The sequence below is a fragment of the Mandrillus leucophaeus genome, unplaced genomic scaffold (assembly GCF_000951045.1).
Source record: "Mandrillus leucophaeus isolate KB7577 unplaced genomic scaffold, Mleu.le_1.0 Scaffold1178, whole genome shotgun sequence".
Lineage (NCBI taxonomy): Eukaryota > Metazoa > Chordata > Mammalia > Primates > Cercopithecidae > Mandrillus > Mandrillus leucophaeus.
The window spans coordinates 671,926-691,381 of NW_012100076.1; the positions used below are offsets into that span (position 1 = coordinate 671,926).

The following is a 19,456-nucleotide window of genomic DNA, read 5'->3' on the forward strand; positions in this document are numbered from 1 at the left end:
GCCATAGCAGAAGGCATCTTACATATTACATTGTTCTTCTCTTCCTTTTTCAAGGCATGTATGTTCATTGATCTAGCCCTTGTCATTACATTGAAATTATTTCTGGGAAGCAATTTTAATGTATGTTGACATCCAAGTGGTGATAGGACGTTAGGTTTGGGTCAGACACTCTTTAATACTCCCGGTAGGCATATAACAACTTCGTATGAAAGAATTACTGTTTGTTTTTGTTTGAGATAGGGTCTCACCTTTATTGCCCAGGCTGAGAGTGCAATGACAAGATCACGGCTCACTGCAGCCTCGACCTCCTGGGCTCAAGTGATCCTCCCACCTCAGCCTCCCTAGTAACTGGTACTACAGGAATATGCCAACATGCCTGGCTAATTTTTGTATTTTTTGTAGAGACAGGGTTTCACTAACAGTTACTCTTCATAACTACTTGTTAAGTTAACCCACAAATAAAAAATGGCATGAAGCTTTTACTGTTGGGAGGAAGTTTTCAGATGTTACTACAACGTTAAGCCCAATACCTTGGGAGAGAAACCAACATAAATTGCACACAGATCTTATTTGCAAAGTGCATGTGATCTAGAGGAGATAGGATATGCAAAATAACCATAATATAGGATAGAAAATAAGGATTTATTAAGGAACATATGTGAAATGCTATTAGAGTTGAGAGAAGGTAGATAGAGCTCACTTATTTTCAGATGTGGTGGTTCCTAAATCTTGAGACAGGTGAAAAATAGATATCAGGCTTAGGATTCATAAGGAAATACTGACAAAAAGTGTGGGGAGGGTTGGGCCTGGTGGCTCAACGCCTGTAATCCTAGCACTTTGGGAGGCTGAGGCAGGTGGATCACCTGAGGTCAGGAGTTCAAGACCAGCCTGGCCAACATGGTGAAACCTCGTCTCTACTAATAATACAAAAGTGAGCCGGGCATGGTGGTGCACACCTGTAATCTCAGCTACTTGGGAGGCTGAGGCAGAACAATCAATTGAACCTGGGATGTGGAGGTTGCAGTGAGCCGAGATGACACCATTGCCAGCCTGGGCCACAAGAGCGAAACTCCATCTCAAAAAAAAAAAAAAAAAAAAAGCGAGGGGAGAAGTGAAGGTAATAAAAGGAGTGACTTAAGTAGTTCATCATGGGATCTGGTATAAGGGAAGGTACTAGTAAAGGAAGTGCAAGTAAGAGAGGGTCAGTAGAGTTGACAGTAATGGAGAGGCAAGAAACTGGAGAGTGTGAGGACAAAAACCAGGCTGAAGGGAGAGATAGATGGACAGATGGTGTGGTTTGGGGAAAATTCATAGTACAAAATTTTAGAAATAGAAGAATTCTGGGTGATAAGACCCAAGGTATGAATATGGACGATTTTCAGAAAGGAATGGAAGTTAAGATTGATGCTTAGAAAAGATCAAGAAACTATTGAGTTTGTTGGTCATTGATTATCAAACTTTAGAAAGTATTAAGAATCTTAAGAATTACTGGAAAGTGTGTTAAAAATGCATATTCCTAGACTTGCCAAAGTTTGACTTTTTAATTTTGGAATCATACTCCAGAGTTCTTGTTTTTAGCAAGAGTCTTAGGTGTGATTTAGTCACTGTTGGACCTTGTTTTGTCCCTTTAGGACCATTGCTGTCAGAATCAGCTTTGGAGACATATTTTAAATTACAGATGACTGAGCCCCTTACTCTAAGATTGACTCATTGTTCCCTAAATGTCTGTGTCTGTATTTTCATTAAGATTTTTAAAAAATGGTGGCAGTAGTGATGAGATCTCATCTAGACAATATTTTCTCAGAGGCAGGAGGGTGGAGAAGAGATTTGTGTCAAAATGGCCTGGAGAACTTATTTAAAATAGTTTTCCAGACCTCATTTCATGTGTTAAAAGTATCTGATGATGAGGTCCAGGAGTCTGCATTTTTAATACACTGCCAGGTATATGTTATGCCAAGTATGAGAACCCTGATTTAAGGTCGTTGGAAATATTATCAACATAGATTTCTTTGAAGAACCTAAGATGCCTGTAGAAGAAAGACGAACAAGAAAATGTATTGGCATTTCAGGTCATTGAGTTTTTTTCTTAAATTTTTCTTTGAAGTGATTTCCATGTCTTCATTTAGTGAAGGATTCTAATTACAAAGACTTTCTCATTTTGTGCCCCTCTCCCAAAAGCCTGTCTTATTGAAGATACATTTATGACTCTGTAGGACCAAAACAACGAAAATATTAATTTTGTTTAGTACTAAATGACTTCTGATATCACATGTCAGAGTCTCATTCTGAAGGTCAATGGAGTAGAAATTGGATTGAGGTAAAACAGAGTTAGGTTAACTAGCCTGGCAGAGAGATACTAGACATTACTCATGTGGGCGCAGAATGGCTTCAGGTTTGGGCTCTCAGGTACAGATGCAAAGGGAAAAAGGCAAGGCACAGAAGTGTTCCTCTCAAGTTATCCCTTATTTTCGGTGACCTAGAAACCCTGTCACCATCCTCAGGGACATGTAACAGAATATCCTTTGTGTACTTTTCCCAAAACATTGCTCTTCCTGCCCCTATTGTTTTGCAAATGCAAAAGAAAATAGTGCATTCCCTTATAGTCTAGTGGACAGTATCTTCTGTGCGAAATGTCTTTCTTGTTGGATTTTCACTTAAACAGATTTTCTCCCTCAATTGAGACAAGGAAGAAAAAAAAAAAAGATGCATCCATGATTTTAAGAGCTCAACCCAATTATTTCATTAAAAAAAATTATTTCTAGTATGTTTTCATAGGGTCTCGGATACTATTAAATTAAAAGAAAAAATATGGCACAGGACTTTTTTTCTCTCCTGGAGTTATTCCTTGTTCCTGGTGACCCAGAACTTGTTGTCCTGTCCTCAGGAACCTGTAACAAAATATTCTCTGTATTCCTCTCCCAAACAGTACCCTCCCTATCCCCATTGTTTTGCAAATGTGATAGACATCAAAGCACTGCTTTACAGTGAAGTGGACTGGATTCTATCTATGACATATCCTGGCCTTTTAAAACAATAGTTGGATTTTTTTCTTAAATACTGAAAATAAAAGAATTTTGGAAAGTACTGAAAACTATTTTTGTTTTTGAAAAAAATTTCCTTTGTGTTTGAACAGTATTTTTCTTTGTTATAAATATAGACTTTCTAATTTTACTTTTAAAACTTAATATAGAAACAATTTCTGTATTTCTAAGTTTTTCTGTAGTTATAATTTTAGTGATTTGATGATATTCCGTCATGTTGACATACCACAGTTTATGTATTATTCACTTAGAATAAACTTTAAGGAATTTTAGTTTCTTTTTATTTGAAAAATGAAGATTAGAACAAGTTTTTCCTCTGAGTTAATTTCAACAGGTTAACTAGATTAATAAATATACCTTTTCTGTAATTCCTGGTACTTGAACATGTCCTAGTTTCCTTCAAATCATTTGTGTCAGTTTGTAGTATCAACAACAGTGTATTACTTTGCCATTTTTCTCACTGGTATTGAGTATTTAAGTCTTTTGTTTGTTTTTATTTTTTTAGTTGACCAAAGTTTTTGTGTACAACATGTTTTGAAATATGTATACATTGTAATGGTCAAATGAGCTAATTAGCATATTCATTATCTCATACTTTGTGTGGTGAGAATGCCTAAAATCCACTCTCTTCATAATTTTTAAAGATAAAAATACGTTGATATTAACTATAGTCTTTATGTTGTACAATAGATCTCTTGGTCAGTTTTTAAAAAGCTGTAAACAGAAGTTTAATACAAAGCAAATCTATCCACCATCTCATTACCTTAAGAAATATTTGTTGACTGCCTGTTTGGTGACTATGTTAGAAATACTGTTAAATGCTTGCAAGCTATTTGTTTAATTTTATACCAGTCTTAGTAAGTAGGTTTCATTACTGTTCCCATTTCCAGGTAAGAAAACTGAGGCCTGAGTGCTTCAGTAACTTTATGTCCTGATAGGTAGGCCAAGTCAGGATTTGAACACAGTCCTGATTCCAGAGCCTTGTTTTTAATCCTGCTTCACATCATATTGTATGTATTTTTTTGGTATTATTCATACAAATTTTTCATGTTTTTATAGACTTCACATAATTATTTTAGTGACTTATATTCTTTCATTGTGATAAAATACCTACTTTATTGAGTCATTCCATATTCCATAGTGAATATTTGGGCTCTCTAGGTTTTTATTATTACATGATGCTTCATTGATAACTTTTCTGCTTATATGCTTTTGCTTTTGTGGAATTATTTACTTCAAGTAAATTCCAAGAAGGGAATATATAGATTATTTTGGGGTTTTGCATATGCCTTGTAACAAATGTACCAGTTTTATTATAATGTCCCTTTGAATTTTATAAGGTAGCCTTAGAAAAGTGTTTGGATTGATTGCTACAAAGAGGGAAATACACATATTCTTTCTTGATTATATGTTAATATAATTTAATGTTTCTGAGTTTTCTCTGGCTGTATCGCCCTTATTAGTGACTGTACCTTAACATTTTAAAATTACTTAGCCATTCTGTTTTTTTCTCCCTGTGGCACATCCATATTATGCAAGATTATACTTTTTAAAAATAAGTCCAGCATGACTTCAAAATGTGTGCATAGAAGCTAAAGACTGAAATTATCTGTTTGTTCCTGGACAATTACATAATTTTAAAATTTCTACTTTAATTATTATTATTATTTGTAATTTTTTTTTTTTTTAAATATGGAACGCTTCACGAATTTGCGTGTTATCCTTGCGCAGGGGCCATGCTAATCTTCTCTGTATCGTTTCAATTTTAGTATATGTGCTGCCAAAGCGAGCACTCTACTTTAATTATTAAGTGCTGCAATGCAGTTTATTTTATAATCAAAAATTTTTTTTAACACAACTGATAGAGTGAACATATTTAATATGGAAATAAAATGCACACAATCACAGCTAAAGGCTAAGTTGTAAAGAAACAAAAATTTCTGTCTCTGTTTCTCTACCTTTCTAATGAAAATAAGATTTTTTTTTAACAGGTAAAATAAATAACATAGCTTCCTAATTTTCTATTGTTACTTTTTCTTTTTAAACAGAGATGCTGTTCAGTTAAATGTGATTGCAACGCGACAGCTTATTCTCCTTGCACAACAAATGAAGAATCTGGAAGTGTTCATGCATGTATCAACAGCATATGCCTACTGTAATCGAAAGCATATTGATGAAGTCGTCTATCCACCACCTGTGGATCCCAAGAAGCTGATTGATTCTTTAGAGTATGTTTGTTTGAAATTTATATACATTTACTTTGATCCCAAAAGAGGCCAAGGCGGGCGGATCATGAGGTCAGGAGTTCAAGAGCAGCCTGGCTAACATAGCGAAACCCCATCTCACTGAAAATACAAAAAAATTAGCCAGGCGTGGTGGCGGGCGCCTGTAGTCCCAGCTACTTAGGAGGCTGAGGCAGGAGAGTTGCTTGAATCCGGGAGGCAGAGGTTGCAGTGAGTCGAGATCGCGCTGCTGCACTCCAGCCTGGGCAACACAGCAAGACTCTGTCTCAAAAAAAAAAAAACAAAAACAACCTTTGGATTCAAGCTCTTCTCCCTCTACTCGTCACCACACCCCATATACACATGCACAAACACACACATACGTTTATCTCTTTTCTTAAAAAATTTTTTGCATATCCCCTATATTCTTTTTATTGTATAGATTAATATCTAAATAAATGTTAGTGAAGTCGATGTGTAGTTTTCACTTTTGACCAAGTATAATGGTAACATTTGGAGGAAGGCTCCTGAACATCTTATTAGTGATATTAGGTGCTCTCTTTTTCAGGGAATCAATCTTAGCAACCAAGAAGTACCTGTGGAGACCCATGACTGCCTGTTTAATAGCAGGCCTCTAATTTATTAAAGGATTGCACTTACCACCCCCCGCCCATGGAGTATATCTATAGAGGGGCCTTTAATTGTTAGAGAATCAGAGGAATCATAGTCTTTTAATTCATACCCTTTGTCTTACTGTTTATCATCTTTCTGAGGATTGAGATCTTGTCAGCAATTATTACATGAAAATTATTTGTGAGTATTGATGGATAGGGATTAAATGAGGTAGTGTGTACCATGACCTTGTTCTCATTTGCTGCAGCTTAGGCTTTCTCATCAAACAGACAAGGTTCAGCCAAGAAAAAGATCTTTTTTACTTCTATAGACTGCAATTATATAAACATTCCAGTATCCACCATATTTTCGCATTTGTTAATCCTTATATAATATCTTTGAATTTTTTCGTCCTTTTTCCCTGTCTCTTTTAGTCTCCTTTCTTTCCAGAGATTCTATCCGCTTTAACTACTTAGTTAACATCTGCTGCTTTCTCTTAAAATAAGCACAGTCTTTTCTTTAAGGCTTTCCTGCTAATATGAAGAAACAGATTGTAAAAAAAAATAAGTATGAGAAATTACCAAGACATTTTCATTGTAATTCCCTAATTTCTATTTTCTCACTCATTTTCTTAGATGGTCCCAAATATCTACTTCATTTTCTTCATAGGTCAATAGACAGAAGTGTTTAATATCTGTGGGAAAAGTTGAGTGTGGAAGTTAATGAAGCATTTTACTTTTTCTCTTACTAACAATATATGCAAACATCTGAGAAACTGAAAAAGAACTTGTAAGCTAATGCTGTATCTCCTTTCCTTGCTGCAAAGAAATCTAGGTAACATAATTTTAAGGTAACTCATGGGTTTGTTCTGTAAACTCGTTCTAGTAATAAGGCTTACTGGCTAAAGTTTCTCCTGAGTTTAGGCAGGTTTTTTTCCCCCCATGTGTCAACTATCCCTTTCATTTTTCAAATCTCATCTCCATGGTGGAATTTTTCCTAAGTTGGGTAGCAATTTCCCTTCAATTTAATTAATGTTCTTTTCCTTTCATATACAAAAAGTACTTCCATATACAGAAGAAAATTTTATCTTGATCTCCATTTTATGCCTTTTTGTCAATTAGTATGGGTATCATTAGAGTATGACAATATACTGAGTCTACTTGCATACATAACATTATCGACAAGAAGGAAAAACAAGTACATAATGTATTAGAACTGAAAACAAGTACATAACATATTAGAACTGAAAACAAGTACATAACGTATTAGAATTAGAAGTTTAGGAAAAACCATGGACACCACCTAGTATACCACCCTCCTTTTACAAATGAACAGAGTAGACCATTTCTTCAAAGAGAATTGGAGGAATTTTTTGACTTCATAGTAGGTTGCTAATTGAATTTTTATAGCATGGTTCAATTTATTTTTATTGTTCATCATACTAGGCCTTTTATGCCTTTTATGTTCATTATAAATGTATGTTAATTGTAACTGTATATAATTTAACATGTTACTTCATTAGGTGGTTATATACAGATCTGTATTTCCTAATCTGCAACCTTCTAAAAGGTTTCAGATATATTCTGGAATTTATTTGGACTTTAGAGAGGGAATATAACTTACGTACTATGTAATAAGAAAAAACTTTAACTTGATCTGGGTTAGTATCCCTCATCAAATACATATAAAATATATGAACGTTTAAACTAAGTTGTATCAAAAAGAAGACCGTAAGTCAGTGTAGATCAGATTTTTCTATCCATCGTATGATTTATGAAAGAACTCTTAGTTTTCAGATCTTTTTGGATATAGAAATTGCTGATAAGGGATTGTGGACCTGTAGTTGATGTTTAAGAAAAATAAGACTGAGTTCCATTTTTCAGTAAAAATTGTCAAATGATTTGAGTCAGAACAACAGGTATGTTTGAATGTGCAAAGTTCAATTAAGTAGCTTTTCATTTTATAGTAAAATATCTGGAAATATATTTGTATGCAATTTCTTTACCAGGTGGATGGATGATGGCCTAGTAAATGATATCACGCCAAAATTGATAGGAGACAGACCTAATACATACATATACACAAAAGCATTGGCAGAATATGTTGTACAACAAGAAGGAGCAAAACTAAATGTGGCAATTGTAAGGCCATCGATTGTTGGTGCCAGTTGGAAAGAACCTTTTCCAGTAAGTTGTTAGAAACCTTTGTAAATAATTGGAGTTGAGAATTTTAAGTTGTATAAAAAGAGCTGGCAGTTCTTTAAGAACAGGTATTATTTACTAAAGGTGAATTACCATGGCAAAGCTGTTTTGTGTTCATAGAGTTAATTTTATTGGTACTTTCATTTCTATAATGTGATGCTGGGTGTATAGAAATGTAGATCAACATTTTAAAAATCCTAATTGAAAATTAAATCAGAAGCTGTGACATTTTCTTAAGTCAGAGGAGATTTGGTTTGTTTCTTAGTACCAAAAAGAAGCAGATCTTCCAAGAGGTAGACCCCTTCCTCTGTAGATCACAAAACTAAAAAAGGTACAGGGTGTTAAGGTATTTGTGAATTCCTGGAATGAGAGAAAGCAGAAATATAAACCAGTTGGGTAAATTGATTTAGGCAAAACCTAGGTCTGTGTAATGGTAGTAAGTGACAGCATCTCTTGTTGCTTTGACAATTATTCTATTTTTCTGTTTTATTCATAATTTTGAGGAGGATTTACCATTTTCCCTAGTCTCAGGATACTGAATTAGTAAATAGCATAAAATCAAACTTGAACAAGCTTAATTTTACCAAAGTATTTAACAATATAAACCCTCTTTTATAAATTTCTCTTTGCAGAGAGTTAATGGAAGAGTAGTAGGTAACCCTTTGAAAATGATTTTACTCAATCATTTTTGATCCCAGAGGAAGACTGCTTCTGTTTGGGACTGGTAGAAATAGTCTGGCCTGAATCTAGTATGTTTTTTAGTTTTTAGAAGACAGCTACCAAGTATGTATTTGGGGTTGTAGAGTTCAAATAATAAGTCTCTAGCTTCATAATGTTTCTAAGCTTCTCCCCCTTTTAAAATTTTTGGTATTAGGGATGGATTGATAACTTTAATGGACCAAGTGGTCTCTTTATTGCGGTAAGTAAACCTTTTGATTTATTTAATATTCTATACATTTTTCTGCTTTTTGTATATCTTTAAATATACACTATGGCTTATATATCTTAAGGTGTTGTTTTTAATTTCAACAAAGGCAGGGAAAGGAATTCTTCGAACAATACGTGCCTCCAACAATGCCCTTGCAGATCTTGTTCCTGTAGATGTAGTTGTCAACATGAGTCTTGCGGCAGCCTGGTATTCCGGAGTTAATAGGTATATGAGGTGACAATGTCGCTTGTTAAATATGTAGTAACTGAAAAGGGAAGACATACCTATTGAGTAATGTTAATTAATCCCTCCATCCAGATATTGCCATACCAATATTTAGGCAGTAGCACTGCCAACTCCAAAAGTTGGTATTATCACAGAGAATAGCAAGTGCTCCCATCAGTAGTAATGAAAAATTAATGTTAATGCTCATGTATTACTTACAGGATAGACAAGTTCACTAGAGGTTAAAAATGGAAAAAAACAAACAAACAACAACAAAAAAAACTCCCTAAGGATGATTTTTTAATCCAAACTAAAACTTGGTATATATAAAAAGCTGAAATTCACAGAACATGGTTTACATATATTAAACATGGTATTAAACATGGTATTACATATATTAAACATGATTGATTAAACCAGAGCAGCTTTAATCAACCCATGAGCATCTTTCCTTTAAAAGGTAATAGTAGCATTCACAGGTAACACTTAAACTTTAAACTTCCCAATAACTTCTTTTTTCTAGGTAGTAAACTACCCTTATTTTTGATAATCATTATTTTCTGTCCTAAAAAAAGAAAGATAGGATTATGTGAATATGTTGTTTCTGGCATAAGGAAACTTAGTCCATAATTTTTTTTCAACTAGATCCTCTGAAAAAGACAAGAAAAGCTGAGGTCGTTTGATGTTTTCCTCATGTTTAAAAACAGATATTCCTAATAATATAAGGAGGAAAAATGTGAAAGAAAAAATGTCTGTATTTTTTTTTAATAAGTAATTCTTTTTGGTAGGGGAAGAAGAAAGGGTAATTGTAAATAGTCATTAACGTAAAAACTAATCTTTTAAGGATAATTTAAAAAATAATAATTAGTATAGAGGTAGATGCCCATCATCCTCATGTCTTCTCGAATACTATGTAGGACTTAGATTGGATATGTTTGGCCTCTTATTATGATTAATTGGTTTCATCTTTGTCTTTGCAGACCAAGAAACATCATGGTGTATAATTGTACAACAGGCAGCACTAATCCCTTCCACTGGGGTGAAGTTGGTATGATTTTACCTGTGTTTTTGAATGTTAGAATAAATCTTAAAGAACCAAGCTCCCTGAAGTTTTAATGTTAGAATACTTATGAGACATTAAGGCCACTGAGTTACCAATCTGTTCTTAATTGTCATCTTAGAAGTAATATCTACCAATACTACCTTGTGGTCCTTAATAATGTTTCACAAATTTAGAAGTATCCTGCTGTCTATTCTTACCCACCCACCCTACCCTTGTCTAAGCCTTGCCGTTTTTCTGCTGCCATCTGCAGTAGCCCTCATAGATACCTATAGCATGGGAACAGTGCTTTTTTTCTCCCTTGTGAGCACCCTTGGTCTTGATATTGCCTATCCATAGACAGTATCACTTCTTACAAGAGGTGGTATATCAAGTGGTACTCAGAGTAATAAATAAAGGAGTTAGGAAGTAGGATACAGTTAGCCAGAATATTTTCTATTAACCTTTATTAATCTATTTAAATTCACAGATTCACAGCAGATATATGTGTTCCTAGTTCTATAGGAATAGTATAACTTAAATAGAAATGGTTAAAACCCATTGAAATGGAATCATTTTTAAATTGTTGGTTGATGAGTTCAAATTTAAAGTAAAATTTTTTTTGGCATTGATTTAGTGATAGATCTTATTTAACCTCTAATTGAATAATTACCCCTGCAGAACAATTTTGATTTCAATGTAAATTTTGTATGACATTTGTCCTAGATTTTTCTATGGCATTTTTATTTCAGTGTAAAATTGACCATTAGAGCATATAAGAAAAAGATAAAATCTAAGGTGATTTTAACTTTAATTATTTTCAGTATTCTTTTAAGAATAAACATTTTTAACGAGTTAGGTTTTTTGGTAATCTTTTATTGTGTCATAAAGTTTAGTAAAAGCTGAAATTGAGCATTATATTTTAGTGACTATCTCAGTATACATTTCCAGTAAAGTATTAATATAGATGATACTAGGTTTGATTGTGTTGACATTACATAGCCTATGTAAATTACAACGGAAATTAATTTTGGGTTGTTTTAAGCCTGTTGATGTATGTTAATTTAAGCATCTTAAGCAAAGGATGATTATTTTCCTTTTCTTTTTTAAGTAAGTACAGTAATAAGAGTCTGGAAAGAGGAACAGAAAGAAAGAAGCTATCGAGAGAGGTGAAATATAGAAAGTGACACTGTAAACTGACATAGGTAAAACATTAAAAGGATTTTAAGAGTGAATTTTAGAAAAAATTCATTCATCTAATTAAAATTCATGAATAGCAGCAGTTATAAAACCACTTGAGTTTAGCAGTCTAGTAACCATATTCTCTTAGCTACTAGAGAGTAGAAAAGTTTGTTTTTTAAATGAACGAACTCTGACATCTTTGGTAAAATATTTTGCATTGTAAAAACGTGATTTTTTTTTTCAAAACTTCATTACATGGTTATTATCAAAGCTGTTACACAACTTTTCTTCTTCAGAGTACCATGTAATTTCCACTTTCAAGAGGAATCCTCTCGAACAGGCCTTCAGACGGCCCAATGTAAATCTAACCTCCAATCATCTTTTATATCATTACTGGATTGCTGTAAGCCATAAGGCCCCAGCATTCCTGTATGATATCTACCTCAGGATGACTGGAAGAAGCCCAAGGTAATGGTGACTAGCTCTGTCTTATCTGTTCCTCTGACTGTTAAACAACCCATGCTTACACTAAAATGCATATTAACTCTGTATTTGTTTATGCTTATGATAAGGCTTAATAGCCTTTTGTGAATGAGAAGACTCTTGAATTTAAGACTTTGTCAGAAAAGCAAAGGTAGTGTTGTAAGTCACTCTAATTTGTTTAAAGTTTAGATAAGTTATCGTCATGTATTGAATTCTAGGTCTTACTTTAGGTTTCTTTCTAAATAACAATATTTAAAATGCTTTGACGCTTATTTTTCCTACAGGATGTTATGTAAGTCATTCCTTCAAGATGAATCCTTTAAACCAAGTATTCAGGTGCCCCAGTTTTAAGTTTAATTCCAACAGCCTATCGCACCATTATCGGAAGGGTGTCAGCCATAGAGTATCTGCATTATTGCTCGATTGCACTCATGTTGACAGGTCAGAAACCGCGGTAAGAAGAATAGCAGTAAATACACTATGTATTGGTAAGGTGGTGGAAGCTTGCTGGAGAGATGGAAAATCACTAGCATGAGTTTTACCTTTAGATTTACTCACCTGATTAATCACAATCAGAATGCTAGGACATTTCTTAGAATTTGGAGGTCTTTGGGGACACTAACTATGGACCACATCGTATTGGGTCATTGATCCTCCAAAATTCCATAATATAGGAAATGTCCTACATCATGGTTATCATAGTTACTATAAGCTGAAATTGAGCCCTTCTCTCCCTCTTAGAAACCTAGGGATGAGTTATTATAGGGGATTAAGGGCAAAAGTTTTGCTTTGAACGGATGGTGCAGTTTTATGTGAAAAATATAGGATGCTTCTAGAAAATTACTTGAAATATCTCAACTGCCCATTCAGCTTATAATATGGTTATTTCAGTTTTTGACTAATTTTCCAGGTTTGGAATGGCATAGTTATGAAAAAAAAAGTTAATAACAAATGGAAAACTTTGTTTTCTTATAGTTGCTATAGCCTTTCTTTCTTTTTTGTTTTTGTTGAAATCCCACAAACTTAAAGATCTCCTACTGTCTTTACCACACAATTACAGTGGGATATACTATAAAAATACTTATTTTTTTAAACTACGATGGCATTACAGTAGAGTCTTTGATTGGAGAGTTCAGGATTTGAGTATTTTTGTATAAAGAAGATGCTGATCCCAGAACTTCCATCAACTACTCAAAAAATAAAAGTGAAGTATCTGCCAATTACAGTGTATCAGGATCTGAGTTCCTTGTAGGTATTGGCTGTGGATTCGCTTTTCCATGATGTTTCTAACCCTATATGTTAGCTAATTGAAATATGTGAGAGGTGTTGAACAACTTTAGAACAGATAAAGAAATATTTTCAGACTTTTCTAGAATGATCTGCAAAATGCAGTACTTGCCATTGGAAGCATTCTTTCATGGCTAAAAAGCAGGTGTAAATTAATGAATGATGGCAGTGCATGCTTTGTTTGTATTAAGATTGTTATAATTTAGGGCAGAAAAGTAAAAACTGGGTCAAAAAATAAAACAAGTTAAATATATCACATTGCCTTACACAAAGAAAGGGGGCTTAGTAAACTTTTAAAAAAATAAGTGAGCAGCTAGTTTACTAAACAATTCAGAGGAGATGTTGCTGCACAACAAATCTTCTCAAAGTTAGAAGCTAAAAACAGCAACAGTCATTTTATTACTTCTTTCAGTTATTTCTGTCAGGATCAGGAATTTGAGCAAGAATCCGCTGGGCAGTTTTGGCTTGGAGTCTTTCGTGTGTTTGTGATCAGATGAAAGAGGCAGGTGGGCAGAGAGGCAATGGAATAGCAAGGGGACCGATGTTACTCTTTGTCATGTCATAAGGATCTCTCAATGTAGTTCTTTGCAAGGATTAATGATAGCCTTAGGGGAATTAGACTTCCTACATGGCAGCTGATGGCTTCAAGGGGAAGTCTTTTAGCAAGTAAGGTGGAGGCTGTGTTGCCTTTTGAGCTACCCGTAGAAGTCATGCAGCATCACTTTTGCCTCATTCTTCTAGTCACGAGTGAGTCACAAATCTTCTTAAATTTTTTTTCATATGTTCATAATTTTATTTTGGTGCCTGACATAGCACATTTTTTTAATACTTTAAGTTCTAGGGTACATGTGCATAACGTGCAGGTTTGTTACATATGTATACTTGTGCCATTTTGGTGTGCTGCACCCATTAACTTGTCATTTACATTAGGTATTTCTCCTAATGTTATCCCTCCCCCCTTCCCCCACCCCACAACAGGCCAAGGTGTGTGATATTCCCCGCCCTGTGTCCAAGTAAGGGGATTTAGAAAGTAGTCAAGATGAAGGATATTGTTGCCATCGTTTTTGGAAAGTACAATCTGCTATAGTCAACCTTCTGGCCAAAACAGTTCATATTTCTTCTACATGGAAAGGACAGTTGCTTCTTCCCCCCTCATCCTGCCTTCCCCTTCACGCGTCCCCACCCCCCGACCGCCCTAGATCCCTGTGACATCAGCTGGAAGCCAGGGTTCTGTCTTCTAAATCTGGTCAATTGAGATTGACAAGATGAGGCTCTTTAGGAGTGATTTTGTCAGTATAGCTCCTCAAGTATAGTTCCTCAAGAATTGATCTGTGAACTAAAGCAACGAGTTACATACACCCATTATAAATGATGGTAAGCATAGGAAATGGCTTTAGACAGTTTTATTCAAAAAGAGAGAAATTGGGAGACACCCAGCAAACACTGGTCTATAACATTTCTGAATTCCAGTCAGATATATGTTGATGATTTCTTGATTAGGAGCTCAGTCTTATTCTCTGGGAGTTCTCTGAGGTTCTTGCCTCTGCCCTCTGAGTCATCCTTCTTTATGCATAAAAACTGGCCTGTGGGCTCTGTGTGCAGCCGAGTAGCTTTCTTATCCTGCTTCCTGCCCATGAAAGGTTAGGGGATCAGGGCAGGAACTGGCAAGCTTTCCTTGTAAATTAGGGCCATATAGTAAATATTTTAGGTTTAGCAGGACATGCGGTTTTTGTTGAAGCTACTTATCTTTGCTGTTAAAAATGAAAGCAGCTGTAGACAATAGGTAAATGAATGAACATGACTGTGTCCCAGTAAAACTTTATTTACAAAAACAGTTGGTGGACTGGATTTGGTATATAGGCCCTGGTTTGCTGACCGTTAATATAGCAGTTTCTTCATTGTTTTGTTTTTTTTGTCTATCCCTTTACATGTAATCTGACATGATTGCTTAAAAATTGTGTGGGTTTCCGGTGTATCTGTTTTCAAGGAATCCAATCCATTAGACTAAAGCCATACCCATAAATCTCTTTGACACAAGCCCTTCTCTATCTTGGGTCCTCTAAAAGTGGGACAACACTTTTAGATCTTAGATCCTTGCCTCTTAGATCCTGCCTTTTGAACAGTAAGAGTTTCTGTTACACATTTCTTTAAGATTTGGAGAGTGCCTTTTGTCTGTCTGAAAGTTCTAAAAGGTACTACCTAGGTCTTTCTAAAGTCTTAGCAAAGGATTCATCTTCCCTACCCTGCTATGCTCAGAAACCATTTCTTAAAGAATTCCTGGCTGACATTGTACATTTCCTCCAAATTTTCACTCAAATAATTCATTTTTTAAAGATCATCTTTGTCCTCTTTTGCCCTCTTTCTGCAAATTTCGGCTAGATCATTGAGTTTATTAGGTACACTTTCTATATTCCATATAACCAGAAGTGACAGTTTGTTGTCCTTACTTCAAGCCCTCACCAACAGCTTTCTTAAAACCCTTTAAGGCTTCCATTAATAATGTTTTCCTGGTCCTTTCACATTTCACTACTGCTCACCTAACAGGCCTTACAGATTTTGTTTACCACTTGACCCTGAAGCTAATACCACATGTTTTAGGTTTTTATTATAGCAGACCCTCTTAGTATTGAGATCTGTGTTGAGATTTGTTAATCTGTTTTACATAACAAGTCACCTCAAACTTAGTGTCTTAAAGCAATCATTTTATTTGTGTGTCACAATTTCTGTGGGTCAGGAATTCTAGAAGGGTTAGCTTGATGGTAATGGCTCAGGATCTTTCAAATGATTGTAGTCAGACAGGGACTGGAGTAGCTTTGCTGTGGAGGGAGTGGTAAAGGGGGGAAGGGGACAGTAGCTGGGGTGGCTGGGCATCTCTCTCTCTCCAGTAGTGTCAGACCCTCTCCATGTGGCCTCTCCCTATGGACTAGTTTGAGCTTCCTCGCAGCATGGCAGCCTCAGGGAGAGTTGGACAGCATACAAGGTGACTGAAGGCTTCAAGGGTGAGTATTCAGTGAGCAAGACAGAAAGCTCTACACCTTTTCTGACCTAGCCTCGGAAGTCGCATCGTGTCACCTCCACCTCATTCTGTTGGTTCTAAGTTATTTTCAACTCTCATTGAGAAGACAGTCAAGGTGACATTGTATTGTAGGTGGGCATGTAGGATGGGAGATCATATCATAGGCACCTTTGGAAATTAATCTTTCCTAAATAGGAAATACTAAGTAAACAATCTTCTTACCTGAGGTTTGTGCTGTGTGAGGCTTTCTAAGTATCAAAGCAGGACAGGTCCTTGACTTCTGGGAGCTTATAGTCTGAAGGCAGCAAGGAATATAACGGTTTTTTTACTTAGACAATTTTATAAATGTTAAATACAAAGTCTTATAATTTATATTATTTCATTTGTTCAGAAATTTATTTAGCACAGTAATAGACTTTATACCTTATATGGGGGCCTTACTATAATGCCTAATTCTACATTAAACTGATGTCAGTCATGTCATTCATTTCATCCAGTTTACTCGTTTACGTAATTCTGAATGTGAGCTAGGTAAGCATTTGACCTGACATTTTTTAAAAAATGGCTCCATGATCTTATGTTTTGGTTAACTAGCATAACTTTATCTAGCTTAACTTCTCTAAACCAGATATCTATTTTTAATTTGTATACTTCTCAGCTGGAGACATTTGACAATGTTCGCAGGTATTTTTAGTTATCACAACTGGGGGAGGGCTGCTGTCAGCACCTAGAGGCCAGGGATGGTGACAAGCATCTTAGAGCATGCAAGATAGCCCTCCACAAGAAAGAATGATCAGACCCACAATGTTTATAGTGCCAAGGTTGAGAAACCCTGGACTAGAGAATCATTAAGATCTTGCCTTAGTCTAAAGGATTGTGATTATTTTTAAGTTGCTGTAATAAAGAATAAATACATATTCAGAACATACCTGGCAATGTAGTCATAAACATCTGTTCTATGGTATGTTTAACCAAGGAGTGATGATGCAAAGGTTTACATTTCTTCTTATTCCTCAACTGTTTTCAATCCAGTATTTTTGTTGCATAATAAATATTCTATAAATTTCACACACAAATATATGGCCTTCTAAATATCTTCCCCCTCCCCAATTTTTATTGCAATTATTTTTTGAATGGCTGAATTACTGATTGATGTTAGGGTTGACTGTGTCACTTGAATGAATCTGAAGATAAGATTAGATGAGAGAATTATCAGTGAAAAAAAGTTAAGAAGAAAAAACTTTTAATAAGATATATATAGGAAAACCATGTTAACTGTGTGTGAGAGAGAGATTTAAGTATGCTAAACTGGCATGAGAGTATGAGTTGATTTAGTGACAGATTTGTTGTATCTTTTTGTTTTTTAGAAAAAAATAATCACCTAACCTTTTCTAAGAGCAGCATGTGTTTTTCCCCCTCAGATGCTTTTTATCTACAGAACTATCCCTGTTCAAAAACTACCTTTGATGCTTGATAATTCATTTTGTGTTTAATTGAGATTTTATTTTGAAATTACTTTATTGAATGAAATATAGTTTTTCTTTACCTAGTTTATATTGCTTCATTTTCTTCCAGTATTCTGGATTCATAGTTTATTTCTAAATGTATTGAATGTGTTATCAGAATTGCTTAGCTAATGATACTTTCTTGTTTTTTTTCTCCTCATTTCTAATGTAATTTTCCTCCATGCCCCTCCTATTTCTAAAGCCCCTAATTTTGAGACTGTCTAAACTATTTGATATATATAATGCTAATTGTTATTATAATATAAATGAAATCTTTAAAAAGTACTTCTCCACAAATTATTTTTCTATTCACAGAAGTTGGGATTTTTTTGGTGTTTGTTTTGTTTCAAAAAGTTCTTTCTTCCCTTTCCCTACTTATCATAAATATTATTGTATAGATGTTACTGCTTAAGTTAGTGTTATGATATCAATGACTTACAATGAGCCATGATATATAAAATGACAGATTTGAAGATTAAAGCTCCTTGTACTTTCAAAAACAATCACACTCTTTCTTTAAAGACACACTTTTAAAAGGGTGTCACACTCCTTTATTTCTAGAAGGATGCGTATTGGTGGGGTATGCGGAGGTGAGTGGGTATCTGTTTCAGATAGTTTTCAGCATGAGTCATTGATTTCACAGCACATCCAGATGATCAAGAGTGGTGCCAATCATTGTTAAAGAAAAGTTGTTTTGTTTTTTTAAATGAATAGAGTTGACTATGTGGAAAACGAACATTTCTGTATTCTTTGCTTCAGCAGTGCTGAAGAGTTGGAATTATAAATATAACACAGTATGTTATGAATTCACAGGAAATCTTAGGAAATGCAGCTGTGAATTAAAATGTAGTTTAAGGAATAGAAAGCAACGAAATATTAATTGAATCCATTCATTTGCTTAGTATTTTGTGTAGAAAATTTAAGAGTATTGTGTCTCCTTTGAGAATTAATTTTATATATCAGCAGAACTCTGTTTAGGTAGTATTAAATGCATTTGCTGCTGCTTTCAAAAAGCATTTAGTTTCCTTTTGGATTTATAAGTTGTTCATTCAAGATGCAGAAATATTCTTATTCCCTGCTGATTTGGTACACTTAATGATTAAATGTTATAATTTTAATATTAATGTCTATATTGGGGGAAACTTGCACCCTGGGTGGTGATAGGATTTTTCCTAATCTATACAAAATATAAATCTGTCAATTTTTCTTACAATACAGGATGATGAAAACAATAACTCGTCTTCACAAAGCTATGGTGTTTCTTGAATATTTCACAAGTAATTCTTGGGTTTGGAATACTGACAATGTCAATATGTTAATGAATCAACTAAACCCTGAAGATAAAAAGGCAAGCAAGTAGTTTCTGTTTTATATTAGAAAATAAGTAGCATACTAATTACAGAACCATTAGCAACCTGAGAAATATTTTCCACAGCTATTATGCAACAAGAAAGCCATTATTTATAGTCTCTCATAAAGCTTTAGTCATAATTGTTAGTGGTGAAATAAAATTGCTGTATCTTAACATTTCTAATACAAATATTTTAGAGTGGCAAAGGTATTTTCAAAGCATGATTGAAATGTTGATTCTTTTTTTCCCTTAATGTTGCTTTCAGAGAGAATTTTATCTTTATGTGTTTTTCTTTCAAACACTTTGTTTTCTTTGAGTTTTGAGAAAACGCTTCTCGAAGAAATTGTTTTTTATAAACTCTTTT

At 34.5% G+C, this 19,456-nt stretch overlaps 1 protein-coding gene across 1 annotated transcript in view; it reads left to right on the top strand.

Annotated features, from left to right (window-relative positions):
* Positions 1-19,456, top strand: part of FAR1 (fatty acyl CoA reductase 1) — a 63,932-nt gene that overhangs the window by 33,925 nt on the left and 10,551 nt on the right. Inside the window, exons 4-10 of the mRNA XM_012001517.1 lie at positions 5,090-5,269; positions 7,884-8,061; positions 8,951-8,995; positions 9,111-9,229; positions 10,210-10,277; positions 11,747-11,918; positions 18,960-19,089. Of these exons, the coding sequence (XP_011856907.1) occupies positions 5,090-5,269; positions 7,884-8,061; positions 8,951-8,995; positions 9,111-9,229; positions 10,210-10,277; positions 11,747-11,918; positions 18,960-19,089 (892 nt within the window). The remainder of the gene's footprint in view (positions 1-5,089; positions 5,270-7,883; positions 8,062-8,950; positions 8,996-9,110; positions 9,230-10,209; positions 10,278-11,746; positions 11,919-18,959; positions 19,090-19,456) is intronic.